Below are 25,617 nucleotides of genomic sequence, written 5' to 3'. Positions count from 1 at the left end.
TTGAACCCAGGACTGTGGTTGTGTGTTCATGTTGGTGTTTGGGGTTTAGTGGTGCCCCATGTCCATCACAGCCCTTAATCTGCAATTGCTAATGTCCTGGGTAGGACATTAATCTGCACACAGCCCTGCAGGCAGGTCTGCCAACTTGCAGGGAAAACTCGGGGGTGGGTGGAAAGATTGTAAAAAAACTCACACTGTTCCAGTGTGGTGCTGAGGTGTCACCTGCTGCATTCAGGTCTCAATCCAAGTGGTTTGTTGGGTGGTGAATGCAAGAACGTACCATCAGCGCATGGTTCCAAACTGTCCTCTTTATTAAGAGAAGCTGATCTTTAGTACTACAGTCAATCAGACATAAGGGTTATAGTTTCCAGCTAACCCTGTACCTTTCTCTGAAGTTATATTATATACAATATTCATCTTGGTGATCATGGAGTTTCCATATATTTATTGTTCTGCTTCCATGGCAAACAGCTGCTGGTAATAGAATTTTGTTTAATAAGTTTAAAAATGATTCCTTTTTCACCTTTAAAAATAGATTCAGTATGATGATAACCAGAGTCCCTGTGGCTCAGTGGTGCCTTTTTGAATTTGGTGCCAGTCCAGTCTTTGCTCTACCCACTCCTCCATGGGTTTTTTCTCTGAAAAACTTATCTTCTCAAAGTTATGCAGGTTAGATTTTTGGGAGATACTAAACTGACACTGGGCAAGTATGTGTGTTGGTGTGAACAAGAGTGAGCCTTGAGATGGGTGACACCTTGCCTTGCATCTGAAGCTGCCAAGATAGGCACATCTTTCCCAACCCTAAATTTGATTAAGCAAGTTTGAGAATGCCATATTTTGACATCCAAAATTATGGCACTGCCAGTTGGCAGGAAACAGGCAAACAGAAGAAACATCAGTTAGGCAATCACACATATGTACAGTACATAACTAGAATATTCTTTATAAAAACAACAGTTACTAAGGTTGCTAAACTGCCTTAGTTATTAAAGTCAAAAAGATAGAAAAGTTGTTTGTATATAAGGCATAGACTGTAGGTGTTTAATGTTAAAAAAATACATAATAGCTTATTTGTGCTAGGTTGCTCGCTCCCAGTGTTGTTTGCTGTGATTTATCGGCCTCCTAAATATAATAAGGACTTTCTCAATGACTTCTCCGATTTACTGGCTGAAATTGTGCCTAAATATGATCGAGTCCTTATTCTTGGAGATTTTAATATACATGTATGCTGTCCTGATAGAAAGTCCTTCACCATCGGTTTAAGTCTAATTGACTCTTTTAGTTTTATGCAGTGGGTGTCTGGACCGACGCATGATCTTGGGCACACGGTGGATTTTGTCCTATCGCTCGGCTTTTCTGTGGCAAATTTGACAATTTTGGACACAGTGTTTTCAGATCATAAGCCTGTAACATTTGACATCACCTTGCCCTGTAAAGCTGATAAACCCAGTGCTTCTGTGCGGCGCTGTCGGGTCATTAATCCATCCACTGCTGTACATTTTTCTGCTTTGTTTAGTCAATGCGATCTTCCTGAATCTGCGTCCTCCGATACGGAGGAGCTCTGTTCCTGGTTTTATTCCACCTGCCAAACTGTTTTAGATGCTGTGGCTCCATTAAAAACCAGGCAGCCTAAAATGAAATCTGAGCCCTGGCTGAATGACACAACTCGCGCTGTCAGACGCGAGTGCCGGAAAGCCGAGCGCAAGTGGAGAAAGGACAATTTGCATGTATCGTTTCAAGTATTGAAAGACTGCTGGCGTCGTTATCAGTTTATTGTGAAAGATGCCAAAAGAGCGTACATGTCAAATATTATTCTGTCAAACTATCACAAACCTCGTGTGTTATTTGAAGTTATAGATAGGGTTTTAAATGCTCCACAGAATGCCTGCATGGAACCTTCTTTTGAGACATGTGAGAAATTTTTGCACTTCTTTGTAGATAAGGTGAACAATGTTAGGGCTCATATACCTCTCACTGTTTATGACCCCTTAGCTGTTCTCCCCTGCTCTGCTGTTTTTTTATCAGTTTGAGCCGGTGACTCTATCTTGTTTACATGAGATTGTTGGTCAATCGAAGCCCTCAGGTTCTCCTTTTGATGTTGTCCCACCTTCTCTAAGAGATTATTTCTGTTTTAGGGCCATCTGTTCTTGCTATTATCAATAGCAGCCTTTCCTCAGGCGTAGTTCCTAATTTATTTAAAGATGCCATTGTGCAACCATTGATCAAAAAACCAAGCCTAGATCCCACTGTTCTATCCAATTTTAGACCGATTTCCACGCTTCCATTTCTGTCCAAAATTTTGGAGAGAAGTGTGTATATTCAATTGAAAGCCTTTTTAGATAAAAGTGATGTGCTCAAAGTGTTTCAATCTGGTTTTAAGCTGCTTCACAGTACTGAAACCGCATTACTGAAGGTTTTTAATGACATCCTTTTGGCAACAGACTCAGGGGATTATGTGATTTTAGTTCTGCTCGATTTAACAGCTGCTTTTGATACTATAGATCATAGTATTTTATTATCTCGTCTGGAGCATTGTGTGGGCATTCGTGGTACTGCCTTGGCGTGGTTTAAATCATACTTGACTCAAAGAACTTTTTCAGTGAGGCTAGATGAATTTAGATCCTCCTCTGCTTCACTATCATGTGGGGTTCCACAAGGCTCCATACTTGGTCCTCTGCTATTTTCTTTGTATCTCCTGCCTCTTGGCTCTATTCTTAGAAAGCATAAAATTGCTTTCCATTGTTATGCAGACGATACTCAGGTTTATGTACCCCTCAAACGCAAGGATGCTTACTCCATACAAACTTTGGTTATGTGCCTAGAAGAGGTGAAAGCTTGGATGGCAGTAAACTTCTTAAATTTTAATGAAAATAAGACAGAGGTTATAGTTTTTGGTCCTGGGGGCACCAGTGGGTCTATTTCTACTTCTGCTCCTGTGGATTTGGGTCCCCTTGCACAATATGGTACACCTGTCATTACAAATCTGGTTTTTAGGATAGATGAGGATTTTAGACGGGACGGTCAGATCAGCGCGGTGGTGAAATCTTGTTTTTTTCAGCTGAGACGTTTGGCGAAGATAAAAAACATTCTTTCCAAAGATCAATTTACAACAGTAATCCACGCTTTCATTACAACCCGGTTGGACTATTGTAATTTGTTGTATGTTGGTGTTAGCCAGTCCACCCTGTCTCGGCTCCAGCTGGTGCAAAATGCTGCTGCACGCCTTTTAACTGGCACGCGAAAAAATGAGCACATTACACCTGTGTTATCCTCACTGCACTGGCTGCCTGTTCAGTTTAGAATTCATTTTAAGATTCTTTTATTTGTTTTTAAGTCCTTAAATGGGCTTGCTCCGCCCTACCTCACTGAGCTGCTGCATATGCACTCTCCTTCCCGCTCACTCAGATCAGCTGGTCAGCTGCTTCTGGATGTGCCTAGGACTCAGCGAAAGCTCAGGGGGGATAGGGCTTTTTCCGTTGTGGCTCCAAGGCTCTGGAATTCACTGCCGATCCACATTAGACAGGCCTCCTCACTGCCCATTTTTAAGTCTGCTCTTAAGACTTACCTCTTTGGTTTGGCGTTTGATCCTGTGTGAGCAGTTGATTTTACTCTGTTTTAACTCTGTTTAGTTGTGTTTACTATGTTTTAATTAGTTTCATTTATTGTATTTTATTTTACTTATTTATTATTTTGTTTTTGTTTAAAATTTATTTTAGCCTATGTTCAGCACTTTGGTCAGCGGCTGTTGTATGTAAAGTGCTTTATAAATAAAGTTGACTTGACTTGACTAATTCTTAACTGGAAAAATTCCAGGTGACTATAAAAAGAAAGCAAGATTCTCAGATTCTGCTTCTAATCTAAACAACAAAAAGAAGTTCTTTCTTATACACAATCACACAAGGAATGCCTTAATGAGCATGCAATGGGTGTCAAAATACAAAACATTATAAACACACATAATGGACTATGGCATAAAAGACATTAATACATTATGAAAATTAAAACTATACAGCACTTAAAACCCATTTATTTCTATATTGTTCTTTATGATGTGTGTATGTACAAATAATAGATTACCTTGAGAAAAATAATACACACACAGCAATTTACACACTGCCTTTGCAAACAGTTGAACCAATTTGTGTTTGAAAGGTGGACTTACCTCACTAATGAATCCCAGTTGAACAAGTTCGGCCGCCAACTCCTGAACGTTGTCACCTAAAAAAGAAAAAAAAAGTATTTAAAACATGAAGCAATATTTATTAATACAGAGAGTTCACAGGACCCAGAAAACAAAACAATAGAGCCCCATCCAGGGGTGTTTTCTTCCTTGTATTGAAAAAAAGGCTTTGGCCTTTACAATGAACTGGAATAAAAAGTAGATAGTAGTGGATCACGAGTTTAGGCTTACTATACAGTATCCAAGATACATGATGTTACACAATGCAAGGTAACAATGATATCATGGAGTCACAATGGCAGAGCTCAAGACTTTTGGGATATAAAATGTAGAAATATTAATTTTGATCAGCTATTTTTGATTTTGGAAATTTCAACTAAACCATGTATTTTGGTGAATGTGCTCACTGCTTGCAGTAAATAGGACATGTCATGCTTTGCATTAACCCAGATGTTTTATGGATTTTTTTAAAATAGCATTAGTTAACAAGTCTACTTCCTAGCCATACAATTGGAAGACGTTATAAAAACTAAACTGTATTATGCAAGTATTTTTAATGTTCTTAGCATCAGATGTTCCAGTAAACATTTCTGGCAATTAAATTAAAAAGGTGTGCCTTTTTGTTTTCAGATTTATTTTTAGCTGAACTGTTCAATTGATCTTTGCAGCTCTAATTCAACCTTATATATTCATGGATGCATGCACACACACATCCTTATGCATTCATATGCAGATATACACACATATGCAATACCAGTCAAAAGTTTTGGAACACCTCCATTTTTCCAGTTTTTTTTTTTCAAATTTAATCAGTTGTAATGTAATGAAAAGGTGAAAAGGCAAGCAGTAAACTGCCAGAGGTTTAAATTTAAAGTTTAGGTTAGCAAAAACTGAAAAAAGGAAATTTCAGAATATTACAAATCAGCCTTCTTCAGGGAACAACTAATAGGTTACAACCTACAGATGTTCTGCAGAAATTAAAGTAAATTAAGCCTTTGAAGTTGAAGCAAACAACTTGCACAGGTGTCCGAACGTCTGTTGAATCCTTAAAAACCCTCTGACTATCTTGCAATATTGTGCTATTTCGTTTCTCCAGTTTTTGCTAACCTAAATTTTAAATTTAAAGCACTGGCAGTTTACTGCTTAACATTTCACCATTTTAGGTCATTCATTGCATTTCAACTAATTAAATTTGAAGAAAACTGGGAAAACCAAGGTGTTCAAAAACTTTTGACGGGTATTATATATATATATATATATATATATACTTACAAACACATATAGATCATCAGTAAAGGGACAAAGTAAAAACTAGCATTAATCAGAATGCTAGTGTGGGTTGTTTCAGCTTTGAAAAATGCTAAAACCTACTTAAAAAAAAACAAAGGGAATAAAAATCCCAAAAGACTTACTTGGCATCAAATCACAGCTTAAGTGTCTATTTAACTTGTCTTCCAGCTTCAAAAGCAATGTCAACTAGAGAAAATGCATAAAAAATTAAATTGGAAAAATATAATAAATCAAGACAGACAGACAGACAGACTTTTAACATTAGTATTGATGTGTTTTTATTACTTATTTTAACTAATATAATAATATTTTAACTAAATTAATTATTTTTACTTAATTTACATGCATACTGTACTTATGATGCTTAAATTACACTGTTATATGCTTTTATAAAGTTACTGTACCTAGAAACATTCAAAACAATTTTTTAAAAACTTAATATAGCAAAATATTTTTTTAATTGTGTAGAAAATTTGAATGGCTTAAAAAATGGCCTTGCAAAGTTTTAGAAAGCTTACATATCCTTAGAAACATTAAGAGCTACTACATGATTTAAGCCTATTCTACTGGCATTTTCTGTGTTCACAAGATAGCTGCACTAAACAAAGTGAAAATAAAATGCTGTCATTTGTGTTGTTTACATGGTATTTTGCATGTTCAAAAGTTAAATTTAGAAATCAATTATCAGAATCTTACATGATGTTTATTTGCTTCATCTACTGGCTCAATACTGCACTGCATTTGAACAACCTGAAAACAAAAAATATGAAAGCGTTAGTACTTTTATGATAAAGAATATTGGCATAATGAAAAACATTACTAAAGAAACGAAATAACCACATCCCCCTTACATTAGACCACCTACAGTATATGCTGTGAAAAATTATAAATTGGTGAAACACCCCAAAACTCTTTAGGGTGAAAGGATTTATTTAGTAGAGTTCTTAAAAAAGATATTTATTGATTAGCAATAATTTCTAAATACCCCTAACTATATGACTAAAAACAAATAATTGTTGTAAGTGGCCTTGCCTTTCTGCTCTGGCCAGTCACCTAAACAAAAAAAACAAAAGAAAAAAAAACGCACAATACCATTTGAGATTGGAAAATATATATCTTTTTCCTTGGACTTTTTGTATGTTCCTTCGGTCTACTGCATTTTAACTTACAAACATTTACTGAATATCCATTTAGTTAATGTGGTCTTTTCCCAAATTACATGCATATTTTCTCAAAGACTTTTGTGATCTTTTGCCTATTTAGTACTGCAGGCATTGCTAGTATCATTCAGCAAACTAATGAAAGGTGCTGTTATATACATGAAAGCCAGGATTTGTTTTAACAGGACTGATGGCCTCCAATAAATAGCACGTGGGATTTCACAGAGTATGTATGAGCTAATAGTAAGCCACTAATGCACCACTGCTGCAAAATATGTCATAGCTGATATATGTGGACAAATAACTAAAAACTGTATTCATTCTTGTAATGTAAAGTAGTAAATGGTCTGCCTTACAGCAGTGTATGTAAGTGACTGCTATGCTATGGGGATGGGTAAGAAAAATGAATTAAAAGTCAAGTGTATTGTGCTCCAGGCAATCAAGGAAAGATGCAGAAATAGTAGCTAAGGATCTTAGGATCAGCTTGGACCAGGATAAAGTCCGTATGAACAACAGTGAGAGCCAACAATAAAAATATATCCTTATCTTGCTGCCTTAAGAGAATTATAGAACCACCAGATGCTCTTTTTAGCTTTCTGAAATGTAATTCTCACATTAAATGAGCAATCATTTGGAGTGGTCACTTATACATTATATAGAAACTGATTCTCTCTTTTTTTTGGGTAATTGATCAAATGAGGAGATTTTTTTTAATAAGGAATGTATTCATATAAACAAACAAGGAAATCGAACTACATGTATCTAAGTATTATTTATAGTTAATATATACCAAGCATATTGACAGTTTGGATGATGGCAATCTCTGTAAATACAGTGGAACCTCGGTTCACGAACGTCTCGGTACATGTACAACTCGGTTTACGACCAAAACATTTGACAAACTTTTGCCTCGGTTCACGACCACACACTCGGTATATGAAGAAGCCAGTTTCCCTTTCGGTTTGTGCGCGTCGATGATTTCCGCACCTGTTGCATTGTTCTCGGTCAAACGTGCGTGCTTTCGCTGTGAAGTCTTTGTGCTCTATTTCATTTCCCTTCCAGTTCGTATGTGCTAATTACTGTATTTAAGCACGTGTTCAGCCTCTCCCTTTTCATTGTTCTCAGTCAGACGTGCGTGCTTTACCTGTGAACTCTTTGTGCTCTACAGTATTTCGTGTGCTTTTGCAGTTAACCATGGCTTCTAAGCATGTGAAGAGTGGTGAGAAGAAAGTGCTGCAATGTTACTTTTCTCATTTTTTCAAATGTTCATTTTTTTCCATGAGCTTAAAACTCATTTAAAAAAAAGAGTGTTTACAGCGATCGGGTTGTAATGCTATTAGCATGAACTCCTGCAATGTTACTGTCTTGGTTGGCTTTTAAATGAAGTTCGGATTTGTTCAAATGTTCCTTTTTTCCCCCCCTGTGCTTAAAACTCATTTTAAAAAAAAGTGTTTATACAGTGATTGGATTGTAGGCTATAGCGCGAACTGCTGCAAAGTTAATGGGGGGGGCTCACGTGCTGCTGAGATAGAGGGGGGGGGCTTGCGTGCTGCTGAGAGAGAGAGAGAGAGAGAGAGACAGCCTGCGCGTGCAGCTGAGCAGGGAGCCTGGGTGTTTGTGTCAGTGTTATTCAATGTTTTTACATTAGTTTACTATTACACTGTGCATTCTACGATGTAATTAACTATATCTGTGCTTAAAAAATCTTTAAAAAAATATATTTACATGCAGTTCGTACGGTCTGGAACGGATTAATTGTATTTACATAAAATCCTATGGGGGAAATTGCTTCAGTTCACGACCAAATCGGTTTACGACCAAAGGTTTGGAACGAATTATGGTCATGAACCGAGGTTCCACTGTACTACTAAAAACTCTTTATCTGATCATTTACTTGAAAGACATTTAATAAATCGTTTTTTCTTTACTGATCCAATATAAAAGTAAAATGTTGGCTATTAAAATGGTTTGACTAATTACAGTCCATAGACAGTTACAAAAATTGTCATTCCCCTAAAGAAGAGTAACACACATTTATTTCAGTTCCAAAATGCTAAACTCAAGCATTATTTTTTGCAAATCACAATACAAAACAAAAGTTAATATGAAGACTGAAAAAGCAAAGGCCTTTTCACCTTTCTCAATTCAATCTCGGCTGGTTCAGGTGTTGGGGTTTTCACAGACGGTTGCACAACAGGGGATTTCACAGTCTGTTGCTGAGGTTGGTGAGGACATGAGAGCCCAAAAGCTGTAAGTGGGTATATTCCATTTCTGTCAAGAAAAAAAATATTTACACATAATTTAAATGTTTCATGTGCAAACAATACAGACTATACAAGTAGCAACTGTTTTCCTTTTACACAAAGAAAAAGAGCACATTTGATAAAACATGCATCAATTAGATTATGAGTTAATAAAATGTACGTAAATGAATGATGTTAATTGTAACTGTTGCTTTTAGACTTTCAGTGTTGGATCTTTTACTTTTCTTCAAAATCCCCACTCCTTCTAGTGCCAAGTTTTGATGTGGAACTCAAACTCAAAGCTGATCAAAACTAAAAATTAAAACACATGTAAACTGCAGAAAATTATGAAATCGAAAAACATTACATTTGCTTCATGTGGTGAACTTTTTGTATATTACTCTGTAGCATGTTGTGCTAAATGTCTGAAAATTTAGCTTTTACAGTATAAACCTTCACATGTCAACTGACATGCCTAAAAGGAATTTGTGAAAATGATACTTTGGGTCAATTTTAAAACTGTTAAAACACCTGCAATGACTTCTACATCAATCAAAATGATCCTTTTCTGATATATACAGAAAAATAACTGAGTGGTTCATCAAGGCAACTTATGGTGCTATTATTACATCCATGGAAACTAAGCATGCTGGGACAATAAAACCCTAATAAATTACAACAGTCAAGAATTCTTTTGTGGAAAAAAAATAAGTAAAATGAAAGTTGATATTATGATTGCAGAAATATGTGACAAGTCAAATATTACTTTAATTTTTGTATGTCCCCTGAACCAAACTGAACTGAAACTTGATCTTCAGTATTTTATCATAACTAGGTCCTCCAAAACAGGTTCCCAACACGCCAGCCAAAACTACAAAGTATTAAATTTCAGTTTTTGCACGAGGTGTACAAATCTGCCCATGAAATGTGACTTCAATTATCTTCATGCTTCTCCAGGACATTCTGCATTTTAAAAATTATGTTACCGTTCTTTATCAGTTTATTTGTGGAATATTCATCATACATGCTGAAACTCTGTACAACTAGGAAAGTCAATCAACCTTGATGATCTTTGAAGAAGAATACAATATCAGAACATAATTTCTTTTTAAAGTATTATGCTAAAATATAAAGTAATGCATACAGAATGGGCAACACTTTGATTTGAATTATATATGGGGAAAATTATAAGTGTCAAATAAAGAATGAGATACTCAACATGCTACAAACTGAAAGACAAGAATGATCTACATAACTAAAAGTGAATTTGAGTATGAATTGCATTCTGAACAGCAGGGTTTTTCAAGTTTTCATACCAATCCATTTCTTCTTTTGCTTGCTAGCAGGTTATGCATTTTCTTGTGTTACTCCAGAAATTACAAGCTGGTTACATTAAATTAGATAAGAAACTAGACAAAGAGCCCGTTTCGACAACGTAAGATGAAACAGGCACAAGTTTGTGTCAGCAGTGTATGAAGAACAAATGATAAGTAATGAAGAAGTTGTTTTGTAATGATTGTAGTCCGCTTTACTCATTACTGTACAGGCTTGTACTGTTAGTTGATGAATTTTCCAGGCCTATAGTATAATATTGAATGATGAATGTTCCAGTACAATATGGAATAGTAATAAGTATAAGCACCACAAACCTGATATAGGTGTATTGAATGATTGCGTAATTGAATCAGAATGCGTAATTAGGCCTCGAGCTGTAGTTGAAATCGCCTTTCAGGCCTCTAGAGCTTTAATCGAAGTCGCCTTTGTCTTTGAATTTTTGCGGCCGTAAATCCGCCGCCTGCCGCGATGTTGGGGTTGTATGTCGGTCTCGTAAGGTTTTTCGGGCAGCTGGGCAGAAGGCGACTACGCATTCGGCTTTGGACGGACGTGAGTGAGGAGGCAGGCAAATTATGTATTAAGATTTGACAAACGAGAGGAGACCATTCAGTCCCTCAAGCCCGTTTGTTTAGCTAATAGCTAAGCTGTCCCAATATCTCATGCATGATAAGGTTGTCAAGGTTTCTGCTTCAACTACACCTCTCTGTATTTTATTCCAGAATCCCACAATTCTTTGCATAAAAAAGTGTTTCCTGGCTTTAGCTTTAAATTAATTTCCCCTTAATTTCCACTAAATTCCAAGTATGAGATTCACCCTTGAGCAGAAAGAATGTTGCTGGATCTGCTTTATCAATGCCTTTGAGGATTTTGAGATAAGCATTTAACTGTGCTTGATGGGAATCAATTCTTTTTTTTTTTCATTTTAATATTTTGTTCTTTGTTAATACTGTATGCAGATTATTTAAGCCATTCCTGCCAATAATTAAACAAGAGGATAACAATGAAGTAGCTGCTTCCCTCTATTCACATACAGATTAGACAGCAAACTCCACAGATAAAAACTGAATTAAAAAGAAATTACAAAACGGAGTTAAACATTTATAGCTTTGGCAAAAAAAAAAACAATAGTTTCTTATAAATATAAACAATTGCACTTTTCTGAATATAAAATAAGAAAAGGTAAAAAAAATCAATTTAAACAATACGATTAAAGGTTAAAAAAAAAAAAAAAAAAAAATTGTGACTGTGAAATTGGTTGCAAAGAAAATCTGCAGCTATAGTGAGGCTCACAGGACTGAACCTGAAAACCTCTGTTATAACATCCATTCAAATCCTCACCCTTGAGAATTTTGGCTGTTTTGTTTTTAATTTTGGTCCTATACATTTCTTAAAAAGTAACAAGACCCTAATGAAAATCAGAACCAAGAGTTCTTGGATCACTGAAAATTTTAACCAGTTTGAGATGGAGTTCATTTTAAAAACAAAATGAAGGATCATACAGTAACAAAGGAGTCAGACTGTATCTAAACGTTACCAGTGGCAATTCTCAGCATTGATTTACTATATGATCTTCACCATGTTAATTAGCTATTACTATTACAAATAGATTTTAAATACAGAAAAATACCAAAATAAAGGAAAAATTGCATCATACAAACTAATTGCAAATAAGGGATTCACATCCCACTTAAGGGCCAAGAAAAAGGCCACACAGACCTATTTGCTCATATTACCTTACTGTGGCTTGAGGAAATTATTCCTGTTACTTTGATATTGGGCTGACTGTTGGGATTCGTTTTGACAGGTGTTTCAGCAAAAAGGCTGCTCAATTTATGCTATATAATAGTGATTGAATAACCTAACTTTTTAGGTTATTTTAACAGAGATGGTTATTCTCAGATTTGACATAAAAACGGAAAAGGACAAACAATTTTGGATTATTCCACTGCAATTATTAATCTGAGGCAAAAACAGTAAAAGCCATCAACAATTTTCTGTCAAACATTTGATATAATGAGATGCTATGGTAAGGTGGTGGTCCATACACCACTTATTATACCTAAAGCACACTTCTGGTGGTATATTAATGCAAAGAAAAGGCAATGGTCAAATAATCAGTGGGAAAAAGTCATAGAAAATAATCAGTTATGGTTTACCTCGGTGCACAGCAAATAGGTGTACAGGCCAGGGTGCTTGTTCACACTGTAAGAATCACTAGAGGCTACTTGGGTGAAAAGCATTTTTATCCTGAATATAATGGAAGGGCATGGAAATGTAAAACCATATAACAGCTATAATAACAGACCTCAATACAACAAATCACTTGCAGAAGTTTCTGGATTGTGCTTGGCACATCATTTATGGCCACTATGATCAAAATTTCCAGTGAGAGAATTTACTAGGAAAAGAATGGTTCTACATCCTTCTTAACAGCCTCATTGCAACTTGGCATAGATTCTGCAAGTGTCTACAAACATTTAAGTGGCCTTTGGTGGCTTAATGTTCTGTTAAGAGTGTTTATACACTATATGCACTTTAAGTTCTCTGTGGTACCGTTAATCTTGAAAGATGCTATGGAAAGTAAATATTATGCACATTTGCAAATAACCTTGAAAGATGCTTAATTGAACAGACATGGTGCTCATATGAAATCCCAATGCCCACTGATTTGCCATGAGACGATTATTACTACAGGTTAAGAAGTAATGATAAAGTAAAGTGCATAAGAATTGAGGAAATTTAAAGTCAGAGATGTCTGCCAGTTCTGCAGAAAGATCAAAGCAAACATAGGGTGAAGATATCTGAAATAACAATTTCTGTGGTGTAGCTTTATCAGCTTATGAGTGTTAAAGAAATTATATTTTTGTCTGTTTTTACTTGCATAATTAATGCTAGTGTCAGAAGCCATGTTTAAAACCCAAAAAGCTGGTCTTGCTTTTTTGTTTTAGCAATACTCTTTTAAAATAAGTTGAACAAAGGAAGTTTAATGAAATCTACATTTGCAGACATTTTCAGTCACTCAACTGCTAATCCTATAGGGAGAAGAAAATACCAAGAACACAGCAAAATGCCCTCCGGGCTGGTACCACACCTAATCTTGAAAAGAATGAAAAAACATAATAATTAAAATGTGGCTAAGTAAATTAATTTGTGTGTCAAAATATGACCTTACCTTACATCTTCAAGAAATTTATCTAATTCTAGAGCTGGAAACTGGGAAAGTCTATAAAAAAAAAGTAAACAAAAGGTAATTTGTAACAGCATACCAACAACATATTGGATCATGTTATCTACAAAAATGTTAGGACGCTGGATTATTTGTAATACTTTGGGCTTTATTATTATTTTTTTATTGTATTCTGCATCTTTTATTTCTCCCTCTTTTTTCCCCCTTTTAAAAATGAATTGCATGAAAACAAAATATGGCAAAAAATACAATTATACTAGGCTATTTATTGAATTTATAGTTTTCTTAATCCTGTCCAAACACTACATGTAATTTTTACACAATACAGTTTGCACTGTTTGTTGACTGGTTTATTCCAAACAAACTTTAGCCATTTTAAAGACAATAGTTACAAAAGGTAATTATCTAGTTCAGGGCTGATAGTTAATGTGGTGGTAATACAAAGGAAGTCGGTTAAGAAAATAGACAGCCACATAAACTTTAATACAATTTTTTAGTACAGTACATCCCCAGGAAAATATATTAACACACAAACGCTTATTTACTTAGAGGATATGATTTAAGAATACTCTGAATAGAACTCCCAAAAATGAGTGCCTTCAGAGTAAGAAACTCATTTATTTATATGTGTATCCTTCAGCCATGTAAAATAATGACATGAGGCACTTTTGTGCAAGTCCTTCAGTAAATGAAAAGCTGTAACAGTAATCATTTAATGAATATTCCAGATTAGTTCACATTTCCACCCTTCAGCATTTGACATTAGAGCCGGCCCTACAAAGTGGCTGCATTGGGCCCGAGAACCTCAAGAGGTCCCTTAACAAACTTGTGGTTCAATACAGTTTGCTGATGAGTAGCTGTAATCCTCTCAAAATCTGTTGAAATGTCACCAAGATGTAAAAATATTGCTTAAAGCAGATAAGAGAAATAGGGGGTTGGAGGGCAAAAAGTTTTTTTGTGGCAACTTTTTAAATATGTTTTGCTTTGTACTTGGAGAACAACACTGAAATGAGAAGTGCAATGTGCATTTCTAGAAGGGATTAACAGCATTCACTTACCAGTATTACTTATCAAATTATAGAATACACACTTTGGTTGACATACTTTAATAATTATAAAAACATGACATATATTCCCTCAGTTTCTATATGTGTATGTACAGTATAATTTTTTATTACACAAAAAATTTCATCATCAAACCTAATATGAATATGCTGCTTTGGATCAGCAAAAGTTTTAAAAAGAGAAAAAGGAAAAAAAAATCATTGAGTTGAAGATGGATATTTCCATTTTGCTTACGATGTCGCTGCAAATGAGTGACCTAATCTAGATGTGTAAACAAGGATAAAGTTTTATTTTTTTTTATATATATCTAAAAATATTTGGGTCGCTTCATTTAGTAGTCATGGCATAAGGCATATAAGCCATCTCAAAATGTTATTTTATACCTTGTCAATGTCATAACTTAATCCAGCTAATTCTAACCTGATTTGAAAAGATTGGCAACTTTATTAGAATGCATAAACACATTTGATATAGAAAATTAGAAGTCAAAAGTGTGTAACTAAAAGTAAGTTTATGTTCTCAAAAATTAATCAGGTATAAGACTAAAATATATTCTGAAATTATTAAAATGTATTATTTGTGTGAACAATTTTTATACTTCACACTTCTTGATTAGGTAAATTATGCAAAACATCATGTTAAAGTCATATTCAAATTTAGTACAAAATTAAGTGAATAAACAACACTTACTTTAGCTGCATCCTCTCTCTGCTTTCTGCTATTATCAAATTAGGATCCATATTTTTGGTAATTTCTTCTAAAGCATTCTCTGGAATCATGTCTACAGGAAGTCAAAAACAGCACCAATTCAAGCATTTCCTTTTAAAAAATACTAAAATAGTATGATTTTGTGATACAAATATAATAAGAAAACATGCAACACATAGTTAACATAAATCAATTTTTTATCCTCTTATTCTCCTCAACCCTAACCAAAATTAGATGGCTATAAAAATACGGAGCTCTGCACCCATTAATATCCTACATGATCGGTAGACTTTATGGTCCACATACTGAAAAAAAAACAAAAACTGTCAAGCAGAAAAAAAAAATTAAAAATACTCTATTTTTTATATTAACTGCATTGTGACTGTACAGTGCAAAAAGGAGGAACCAAAATTAAAATTGGTTGGATAAGTTAATAGAGAGATAAGTTAAAACATCTCGCATATTTAAATATACCTCTTCAATACAAGGATACAGATTAATTTAAATAATCTATATTGCAGTACTTTTAAGAGTAAATTTGCAATGTATGTACTGTTAGTCAGTTAATTATAGATACCTGTAGGATGGATGGATAGATGAATAGTAAATACTTTATTTGTTCCAAGGAAAAATTACAGCAGTTTCAGCAGATCAAAAAATACACAGATATTATAGCAAACAGTAATCAACAACCATCACCCTCAAACAAACAAGATTTTAAAAAACAAAAACACACATTTTATAATAGTTGCTCATCAAACAATTGTGACTAGGATTGAAATTTGCATGCTTTTTAAATAAATGTAATCACTTGACACTTCCATTACGATGAATATGCATTTCAAAACAGTATTTAAACTAAACCCATTTTTTGTGAGGGGATAAACCAATTTATATGGAGAAATAACTCCATCTAAAAAGGTCCTTTTATTAGTGTTCTAATCCCTTTGCAGTCTGCTTTTTCTTGGAAGCTGGAGTGAAATACGAATTAAGGTAGAGGAGCTTAGACTGGCATCACAAATCACCAAACTCACTGTGGCACAAGTCAATTTAAGGTAGACGCAGTTTTGACTTCTATTTAGGACAATAGTTTTCTAAAGCCATCCTCTCACAGATGAAAGCTAGATTCCTCAGCTACTGAGACACACAACTGGACTACAAGCTTCCCTTCTATCCTATTCCATTCAAGTAAAATCAAAGTGTCCTTCAACATTAAAGTAATGAACTATTCACTCAAAATGAAAAAAGAAAGGAATTCTTGAATGTATCCAAAGATTTATTAAAACAACTATGAGAAAACTCTATAATTGAAGGTGGGGTATTCTTCATTATTTAACATATTTTGATCTGTTCTTTTATATTAATATATTTTGATCTGTTTAAGTACTGTTCTAACAGTTTCTCAAAATAGCATTTATATATAGTGCCTGGAAATGTATAATGAAGTATATTTAGATAAACAGTGAATCAAATACCAGTTACTTACGCTGATGACTTATAATACAATGTGCTGCTAAAAGCTTTAATGATGGAACTTCAAAGAGTGCCTGATGAAAAAGAAGTTCCCGAGCCGTTGGTCGCTTTTCAGGGTCAGCTTCTAAGCATGTTTGAATAAATTCCTATAATGCAGTAAAAGAAATAATAATTTAATAATGTCACACAGAGCTTTAAGTCAGCTTGAATACAGTTGTAACATTCTACTAAGTTAACTTTGTATTTTGAATGTACACATTTTATACAAGCAGTATGTAAATGGAGAGAAATATAAAATTTTGCATATTTAACTGAATCTGCATGTTCTACAGCTTTGCTAAACTTAAACTGTTAGCAAAAAGGAAACCTTAGCTAAACAGGACAATGTTCCAAATAATCCATCCATCCATCCATTCATTTTCTAAACCCACTTATCCAGTGTAGTGCCATAGGGAAGCTGGCATCTGTTTCAGTAAACAGCAGGTGAAAGCCAGGAACAATCCCTGGACAGGGTGTCAGCCCACACACAATAACACAAAGCAATTCATAATTGTCAATCAAACTAACACATCTTTAGATATGTGGGATTACAATCCATGGAGACATGAGGAGAAACTGCAAACTCTACTCAGATAAAGACTGGGCACCTACTGTGAACCCAGGTTACAAGATATGTGAGGAAGGAGTTGTAATCACTGTACAAACATGACATCTATTTTCCAATGTCAACTCCGCCACATTTTGCAAACATTACGTGAATACAATTGAAAAAATATGTTGTAAAGAATGTTCTGTTCTAATAGTAATAACAAGTCTTATGTTTCTAAGTGTAAAGCAATCTACTGTGAACGTGAAGAGAAAGTGATCACAAGTTTGTAAAAGGAAAAACAAGGTCACAAAATGGACAGATGTATTCAACCATATTATTGTGCAGTTTTCCATGAGTAGAACACCACTTTCACCAAGAGTGTATCATGTTTCATACATCAACATATTCAATTATTACCTACTTCTACATTATATGGTTCAAATTATTCAATCATTTTTCCAACTTAAACAGGGTATTGCACACAACAATTGACATTGTAACAAAACAGAACCCTCTGATTTTCAGCATTCCACAGCCCATAAAATGATTTTACATTTAGCACATACATTTACACTATAAAAAAAATCAGAGGCATGGATTTTCATTGACTACTGCAACTAAACTTCAAAAATGGACATCCAGAAAACTATCAGTGTGTACTTTTGACTATTCATGAACCACAGAAATCAAATCTGTTTCACATATACCACACCTTTTCTTTATTTTAAAAATGTACTTTACTGGACTTTAAACACAAACATTTATATAAAAGAATGAAGAAAACTTTTTCAGCCAGAACTTAAAAGGGTATTCCAAGGTACAAATTTTATAAGTGGCAAAAGATTAGCTGCTGTGTACTAAAATATCTTAATTATAAGGCTTCAGTATTCCTGGCCTACTGTGGTTCATATTTTAGAACCAAGTAAATATGGTGTAAGAACCACCAACTCAGATATTCTATCAATGAAGTGTGAACGGTAGAAAACAATACAGTGAACCAAATCCAGTTATAGAAGGGTTTCTTTCATATTTGACCCACAGTCTGGACAGCTTTCAACATCGACAAAAAAGAAAAGGTTGCCACGACGTAAATCATAATGGAGAATAAAAAAAGGTGACAGGTCATGAGATAGCAGACACTACTAGTTATGGGTTAATTGAATCCTTTATTTATGAACAATTAATCATCAGCATGGTCTGAGCCTGGTGGACAACCAAATATACAGTATTGATGACATAAATAAAGCCTCACCATAGCCAATGTTTCAAGAAGAATCTAGAGATTATGAATACAGACGGAAAGAAATCAATGATGTACTTCGTAACCAGATAAGAAATTTGGAAACATCACTACAACTCATAATACAAGAAACAATTGAGGCAACATAAGTGTTTCGATTCTCTATTACCAAAAAATTCAAGGTCCAAACTAATGCTGCCAAGGTTATATGTACAATATTTTATGATTTTAATGGCATAGTTTGTAATACTATATATACCATTAAAGCTCACATAACTGGTTATTATTATGATGATCTACACTGGCATTTGCAGCAGTCAATACAGAAAAAGCCTAAATGAGAGATGCAAACTATCCCCCATTATCTTCTATGAAACTCAGAGAGATGCCACACCCAACCTTTGCTACATATCTCTCATGTGTGGCTACCTCTTATTTCGCAATCTCAATGACTACCTCTAGGAGACATGCAATGACAAGGACATCAAGTTACGTCATCTACAGAAAAATGATTTGCACAAGCAAGGCAAAAAAATGAGTGGTATAGAAAAGTTTCCTGAGCATTATAACAGGTGTATATTATTGTTAACAGAGAATAAGGAGAAATATAAAAAACTTTTGACCCTCTTAAATATGTCCATCTCAAAACATTTTGATCACCTCTTGTGTAAATTATATGCTGTATATTCTTATAAGTATGAGTGACAGATAATGCCTGTCCTGCATATAACTTACTCTTTGCAAAGGGTCCTCTAGAGATTGAATTGCATTAGCAATGGCTTCTGGAGGAACAAAGGAGGATTCCCCATTGCCTTGTATTTCAAGTACAGCCATCTAGAAGAGAGAGAAAAATACCATAAGTAAAAACATAAAAAAATGAAACTAATTTATTTATGCCATGTTAAAGCTACAATAAAACTTTTCCTCTTATTTACCTGCATAAATATATTTTGATATTCCGTTTCTGTCTAAAATTTCACAAGGTCATCTTTATATTGTGTTCAAAAGTTTAGATTCATTCACATTCATATAACTTTCACTGTGGTGTGTGCCACGTACAATTAATAGAAAAGCCAAACAAATATCCAATCTCTATTCCACTTACTGGATATAAACCACATGTCACATCCACACCTAGTTAAAATCAGAACTGCCATTCACATTAAAAGTGTGCCCTTGGACTGTCTGTGAAAATCAGTTGCTGGCATTAACTCAGATTACTGTTTGGAGAAATGGCAAATTCAACACTGAAAACACCTTAGCCACCATCTGAACTGGTATGTAAACTAGGAAGTTACTTAATGATGACACACACAAACAGTATACTTAAATTTTCTCCAATTTAAAAAAAAAAAAAAAAAAAAGTGATGACTTAATTTACAGAAACTTTCTGTGTACTACAGGGTGTGTTAAATAAATGTACATATAGGATACTTCTCACATGCATGTAATATTAATCAGAATAAAGCAATAGTAGTACAGTTTCTCTTGGTGTCAATGCACAGATTTTTATTTAAAAAAAAAAGTATTTTTTTACAGCTGTGCTTGTGTACTAACGTTACTTTTTGAGAAAGTAACAAGTTAAAAATCTACACATAAAGTACCTCATGTCAACATATATCAATGCAGCACCAACACATTTAAACTTCTTATTGTACAGACAAGGGTCGCCTAAAAAGTTTTGCAAATGTTGTTACTAAATTATGGAATTGTTTGAACAAACTCATTTAACTTCTAGATCTATCTGATATATACCTCACTATTTTTTTTACATTACCTCTGTTAACTTCAACAGCCTTGCACCAGAGAGAAACCACAGCTTATATCCCTCTTCTTTTTCCAGTCTGAATCCTGCACTCACAGCAACTCATTAATTTTTTTCAATAAACCCAATACTATGAATATGAAAATAATCTGAGAAAATTGGTTGGAAGCCCTACAATAAACTTAAGGACTCATCTCACAACTCAACTAAAGGTAACATTAGACAATGAACAAAATATATTTGATAACTGAAAAATCCTAGTCTTAACTGCAGAGATTGCCAAAACAACTGACCATTTCCAGAATTCCAAAAAGATTTAAGTGGGATGGATTGAGTTTTTTCTTCCTATTACATCTAATTGACTGACTCTTTTTTACCTATCATAATAATGTCTGAACTTTAATGTCAAACAAAAAGGGATGAACTAAAATCAAATATAGTACTGAAATGAATCACAATACCTAATATTTTAAAACATGCTTTTTGTGTGTTTAACGTTCTCACTCCTAACACAAACTGAATGAACAAAAAAAAAAAAAAAAAAAAAGTCAGACCTTTCTTTGTTCATGGTCAATCTGAAATGTATATTAATTTTTAATTGACACAATTTGATGCATCTAGATAATTTAGTAAATTACTACACATATAATTTTAGGTTACAGCTTACATCAAAGTTAAAAGTTATGGCATCCTTTCACAAGAGTGGAACGGCTTCAGATGCAACAATATGAACCATAACTCCATAACTGACTGATAAAAAAATAACACTGATCAGCAGAAGCAAGTTGAAAATTTTACTGTACTCTAATACTATAAACCTATATAATAGTGGTGAGTCTTTTCTCAAACAATATATTTATATGGATCTCTTTATGTAAACCTGAAATAAAAGAATCAAAAGACTGATGTTCTTAACCATATTTGCATAAATATCACATTTACCAAAAAAAAAAAAAAAAAAGCATTCACTCTCCTGAACACAATTACTAGATTAACTTTTTTCTTGCAATACATATTTCAGTATACTAGAATTTAGTTATAAAAAAATTATATATAAAAACTTGTCCTACCACAAAGTGTGCGAGTCTGTTAATGCAAAAAGAAGCAGGAAAATTTTATGTTGGTGTACTAATATTTTCCTCTTTAGACTTGCTTGAGAACTGTGTGAAATAAGTGTCCCTATCCCTTTGAAAATACTACCCAAAATGATTAGCTGGAGGGGCCTGCTTTTGAATCTATTTAAGTAGCAAAACACATAACTTTGTCATTATGGGTTATCGAGTCAAGACTGATCATTAAATGTCAAAATTTATCCATGTAAAATTAAATCTACAATACAATAAGGTGTGTAGAAAATTAATGGGTCTGAATACTTTATGAATCCACTCTATATCACTTTTGGTAAAACAAGGATTCTGAGATGTGTTACACATTGGTCAGACGAGCAAGGTAGAATTTCACCTTACTTTGCATAAGTGACAATGATTCTGAACATGTGTTGTTTAATTCTGGGACAATTCAAAAATTAGGTGCAAGTGAATTCTAACTTAAAAGTGAAATGTTACATGTGTCTTTAAATATAACAACTACATCCAACTTATTAACTTGTAAGTCAGTGAAACATAAAATAAAGTTTCTCATACAGCAGTTTTTACCAACCTGTTTTTCTGTAGTGGCACACTTTTAATAACCAAAATCATCCCAAGGCATGCCACTATCTTACTAATCACAAACACATATACAGTATATCTTATACACGTGCTCAACTACCCAAAGAGGTAGGACTACGGGAGAAGCCAATAAAAAAAAAAGGAGCTCCGAGTTCAGCATTTGCAGAAACAACACTTAGTGAGAACTTTGGTGGCATCTCCAAGCTGCTTTGCCCATTTGCCCATCCCTTTCTGCCTTACACACACCTAGTCAGATGGACTCTAACAGCCATGAGACACATCCGAAGTGCTCTAACATGGCAATCGCGGAGATGTGTTTATGCCAGTTTCTCCAGGTAGACCTATCCTCTTCAGACAGGCCCTGACCACCTGCGGAGCTTGTCCTCCTCAGGTTCAGATCCAAGTGCACTACACTATTATTTCCATGGTAAATATGGGTAGCTAGTAAGGCACACCTCTGTGCCATGGCACAATGGTTGAAAAACACTGATACAGAGAGGTATCTGAACACATATTAAACAAAGATCTCTTACCTCTAGGGCACACATGCCAAACGAATAAATGTCAACAGCTGTTGTAACATCTGATGCCACTACAATCAAAAGAAATCATAAATTACACATATGTTCTCCCATTTTCAAATGTTTAAATGCAACTTTCATCTATTCATATACTCATTTGCAATAATAAATAAATCATTGCAAAATAAACGCAATGTCTGCAAAACAAGCAAAATTGCTTTTAACCTGGTTTGCAAATGAAATTCTTACCTCCATACTCTGGAGCAAAAAAATGCAAATTCTTTTGTTCTTCTCTGCATGTCTTTACGTGATTGTTTATAGTATCAGGTGCAACTGAGAAAAAGTAAATACAAGAATTAATAAATTCAGAAAAGTTGTCATATTATCTAGTATCAAAGACATTTGACCGCTTTAATGTATATGCTGCACTACAACTCGGCACCAGTCACAAAAGTATTTATATACTGCGTTTCCCCAAAAATAAGACCTACCATGATTTTCAGGCTGCTCTGTAATATAAGCCCTACCCCAAAAATAAACCCTAGTCAAGATCGTCAGCTGAAAAGTAAGGCACCTAAGGCCAGGTTTATACTTCACGTGATGCAACGCGTGTTCCCAAAACATCCATTAAATTCTGAGGACACCTTGCCACCATATCTCTGAAAAGGATGTTTAACGATTACATCCATCAATTCAGGGATGCACCCATTCCAGCAGCATCGACGCAAGACAGAAACAAAATTCCTGGTTGGGCATCAGCTCATCACAAGGTAAACACAACCACATACATACACTAACATCATTGTAGCTTCACCAAATCCCCAAACCTTCATGACTTTGGATGGAAAACTGAGCACACTATGGAAACCCACCAGGAAAACATGCAAACTCCAGGCAGGGATCACAAGGGACGTGACTCCCTGCAAGACAGCCATGCTACCACTCTGCCACCGTGTCACCCCCATATGTGTAACTATTAACAGTATTCATTATTTAAACAAAGTTAACGATTTATCTGTAAAATGTAACATACATATTTTAATGCATTTCATCATGAAAGTGATATCAAGTATAAATCTAAGAATTTTAAATGTGCAGAGAGCTGGAATATTATAAATGTAATGTGTTCTGTGTGGCGATCCATTGCTGCTTGCCGCTGCTGTCAGGTCAGGAGGAAGCCCCTGAAGCGCATAGCGATTTAACAACTGGGTCAGTTTTAAGATGATGTTTACGACGGTCTGCTTTAATGATAAACTACGAGATTAAAATGGACATTTCCAGGTTAAAGCCGAAATTTCCACTTTGATCACAAAAGACATTTTCATTATGTCCTTATTTATTTTTCTCTGTGGCTCAAATACATTTTGAAGGTATTGTGAAGGTGCCAAAAAAAAAAAAAAAAAAAAGACGGCACAGAAGGTATGTGAGAGTTTTAAAATGTATTGCATCATTACTTTGGGGAATATGCAACACTTGAATATAAAAGCAACATGAATACATTTGTATGTTGGCATTTTGCTTTACCACATCGAAGCATTCATCAAACATTGAGGCATGCACATTGATCCTGGAGGATCCTAAAAGTGACTGGAGTAGCAAATAATTCAGGCTGGAATTCAGGGTTTGAATGTGGAGGGTTATGACGATAATCCAAAAGAAGATGACATGACTGTATTTGGATAAACGTATATTGTTGTACATGAATAAATACAAGATATCCCCTGAAAATAAGTCCTAGTGCATCTTTTGGAGCAAAAATTAATATAAGACCCAATCTTACTTTCGGGGAAACACTGTAGTAAAAAAAAAAAAAAAAAAAAAATTTACATACATCACATTTTTTCAACCAAATATAGAACATAACTGGAAAAAAATGTATTTGTATTAATTTACAACCATTCTGTTTTAAAAAAAAAAAAAGTCACATTTTTGCAGCAAAATTAATTTTTCTATTCTCTCTTTTTTCCTGTTCTGAAGGGGATTCAAACTGAACATTTCAACAAGGTAATTTTTTTTTTTGCTAAACACAGGTTTAGGCCTTCTGACAATGTTTCCATTATTGAGATCAGAGAATCATTTTGAGATGTCAGTGTGAGATGTGGCAATGAGCAGAATCCAATCAGGAAAGAGCCATATAATAAGCACAAACAAATTGGAGGATAATTAGACACCATGTTTTTGGAAAACTGCGATTTCACCACACCACATTATAACACTGAGGATGCATCTTCAGAAGTATATATGTAGCTCTGGAAAGTTTCCAAAAGTCTCAGTTTTCAGGGGATGAAAATCGCCAGCGTAGTGTGTACAAAAGGTGAAAACTGAGACTGATGTCTGTATTTTTAAACAAAAACATAGTACAGTAGTGTGGACGAGGCCTAAGAGAAGAAAAAAAAAAAGTCAACTTTTCTTGTAGGTCAGCACAGTGGTAGCGCTGCTGCCTCGCAGTAAGGAGACCTGGGTTTGCTTCCTGGGCCCTCCCTGCGTGGAGTTTCCATGTTCTCCCCGTGTCTGCGTGGGTTTCCTCCGGGCGCTCCGGTTTCTTCCCACAGTCCAAAGACATGCAGGTTAGGTGCATTGGCGATCCCAAATTGTCCCTAGTGTGTGCTTGGTGTGTGGGTATGTGTGTACCCTACAGTGGGCTGGCACCCTGCCCGGGGTTTGTTCCTGCCTTGAGCCCTGTGTTGACTAGGGTTGGCTCCAGCAGACCCCCCGTGACCCTGTGTTAGGATATAGCGGGTTGGATAATGACTGACTGACTTTTCTTGTATAGTACTAGGGGGCTTCGCCCCCTGCTCGCTTCGCTCGCCAACCCCCGTGCTTGGTTTTCCGGATACACACTTTTAAGGTTTTTTTTTCTTTGAATTGTTGCTATTTAATTAGTTTCACTTTTATTTCAGAACTTCTGTAAAAACAATATTTGTAATCTTGCAAGTCCCAATATGCTGAATCTTTTTAATGAGGTCAGGTTAGGTTTCTCTCTTTGGAATTTCAGCAGAGACAAAACGATCTACAACATCAGCAGTTAATATTTTTTTTTTTTTTTTTTTACAAAGTAAAAAAGTAAGTAGAGTTCTGCATTGGACTCCTGTCTGTAAAGTCATGCTATTTTCCTCTCACAGTTCCAAAAGTACATGGGGTTACCAAGGTGATACCCCAGCTTTTGTCTAGGTTTTTGTACACGGGCTAGA

At 34.8% G+C, this 25,617-nt stretch overlaps 1 protein-coding gene across 1 annotated transcript in view; it reads right to left on the bottom strand.

The window, feature by feature from the left end:
• nrbp1 (nuclear receptor binding protein 1) overlaps positions 1 to 25,617 on the bottom strand; it is a 71,795-nt gene that overhangs the window by 3,615 nt on the left and 42,563 nt on the right. Inside the window, exons 9-18 of the mRNA XM_028796781.2 lie at positions 22,676 to 22,759; positions 22,439 to 22,497; positions 19,206 to 19,304; positions 16,655 to 16,787; positions 15,151 to 15,241; positions 13,381 to 13,431; positions 8,766 to 8,901; positions 6,167 to 6,220; positions 5,593 to 5,656; positions 4,163 to 4,218 (exon numbers count right to left, since the gene is read on the bottom strand). Of these exons, the coding sequence (XP_028652614.1) occupies positions 4,163 to 4,218; positions 5,593 to 5,656; positions 6,167 to 6,220; positions 8,766 to 8,901; positions 13,381 to 13,431; positions 15,151 to 15,241; positions 16,655 to 16,787; positions 19,206 to 19,304; positions 22,439 to 22,497; positions 22,676 to 22,759 (827 nt within the window). The remainder of the gene's footprint in view (positions 1 to 4,162; positions 4,219 to 5,592; positions 5,657 to 6,166; positions 6,221 to 8,765; positions 8,902 to 13,380; positions 13,432 to 15,150; positions 15,242 to 16,654; positions 16,788 to 19,205; positions 19,305 to 22,438; positions 22,498 to 22,675; positions 22,760 to 25,617) is intronic.

Source organism: Erpetoichthys calabaricus, chromosome 3, assembly GCF_900747795.2.
Source record: "Erpetoichthys calabaricus chromosome 3, fErpCal1.3, whole genome shotgun sequence".
NCBI classification, from domain to species: domain Eukaryota; kingdom Metazoa; phylum Chordata; class Cladistia; order Polypteriformes; family Polypteridae; genus Erpetoichthys; species Erpetoichthys calabaricus.
This window is presented reverse-complemented; position numbering and strand designations above follow the sequence as displayed.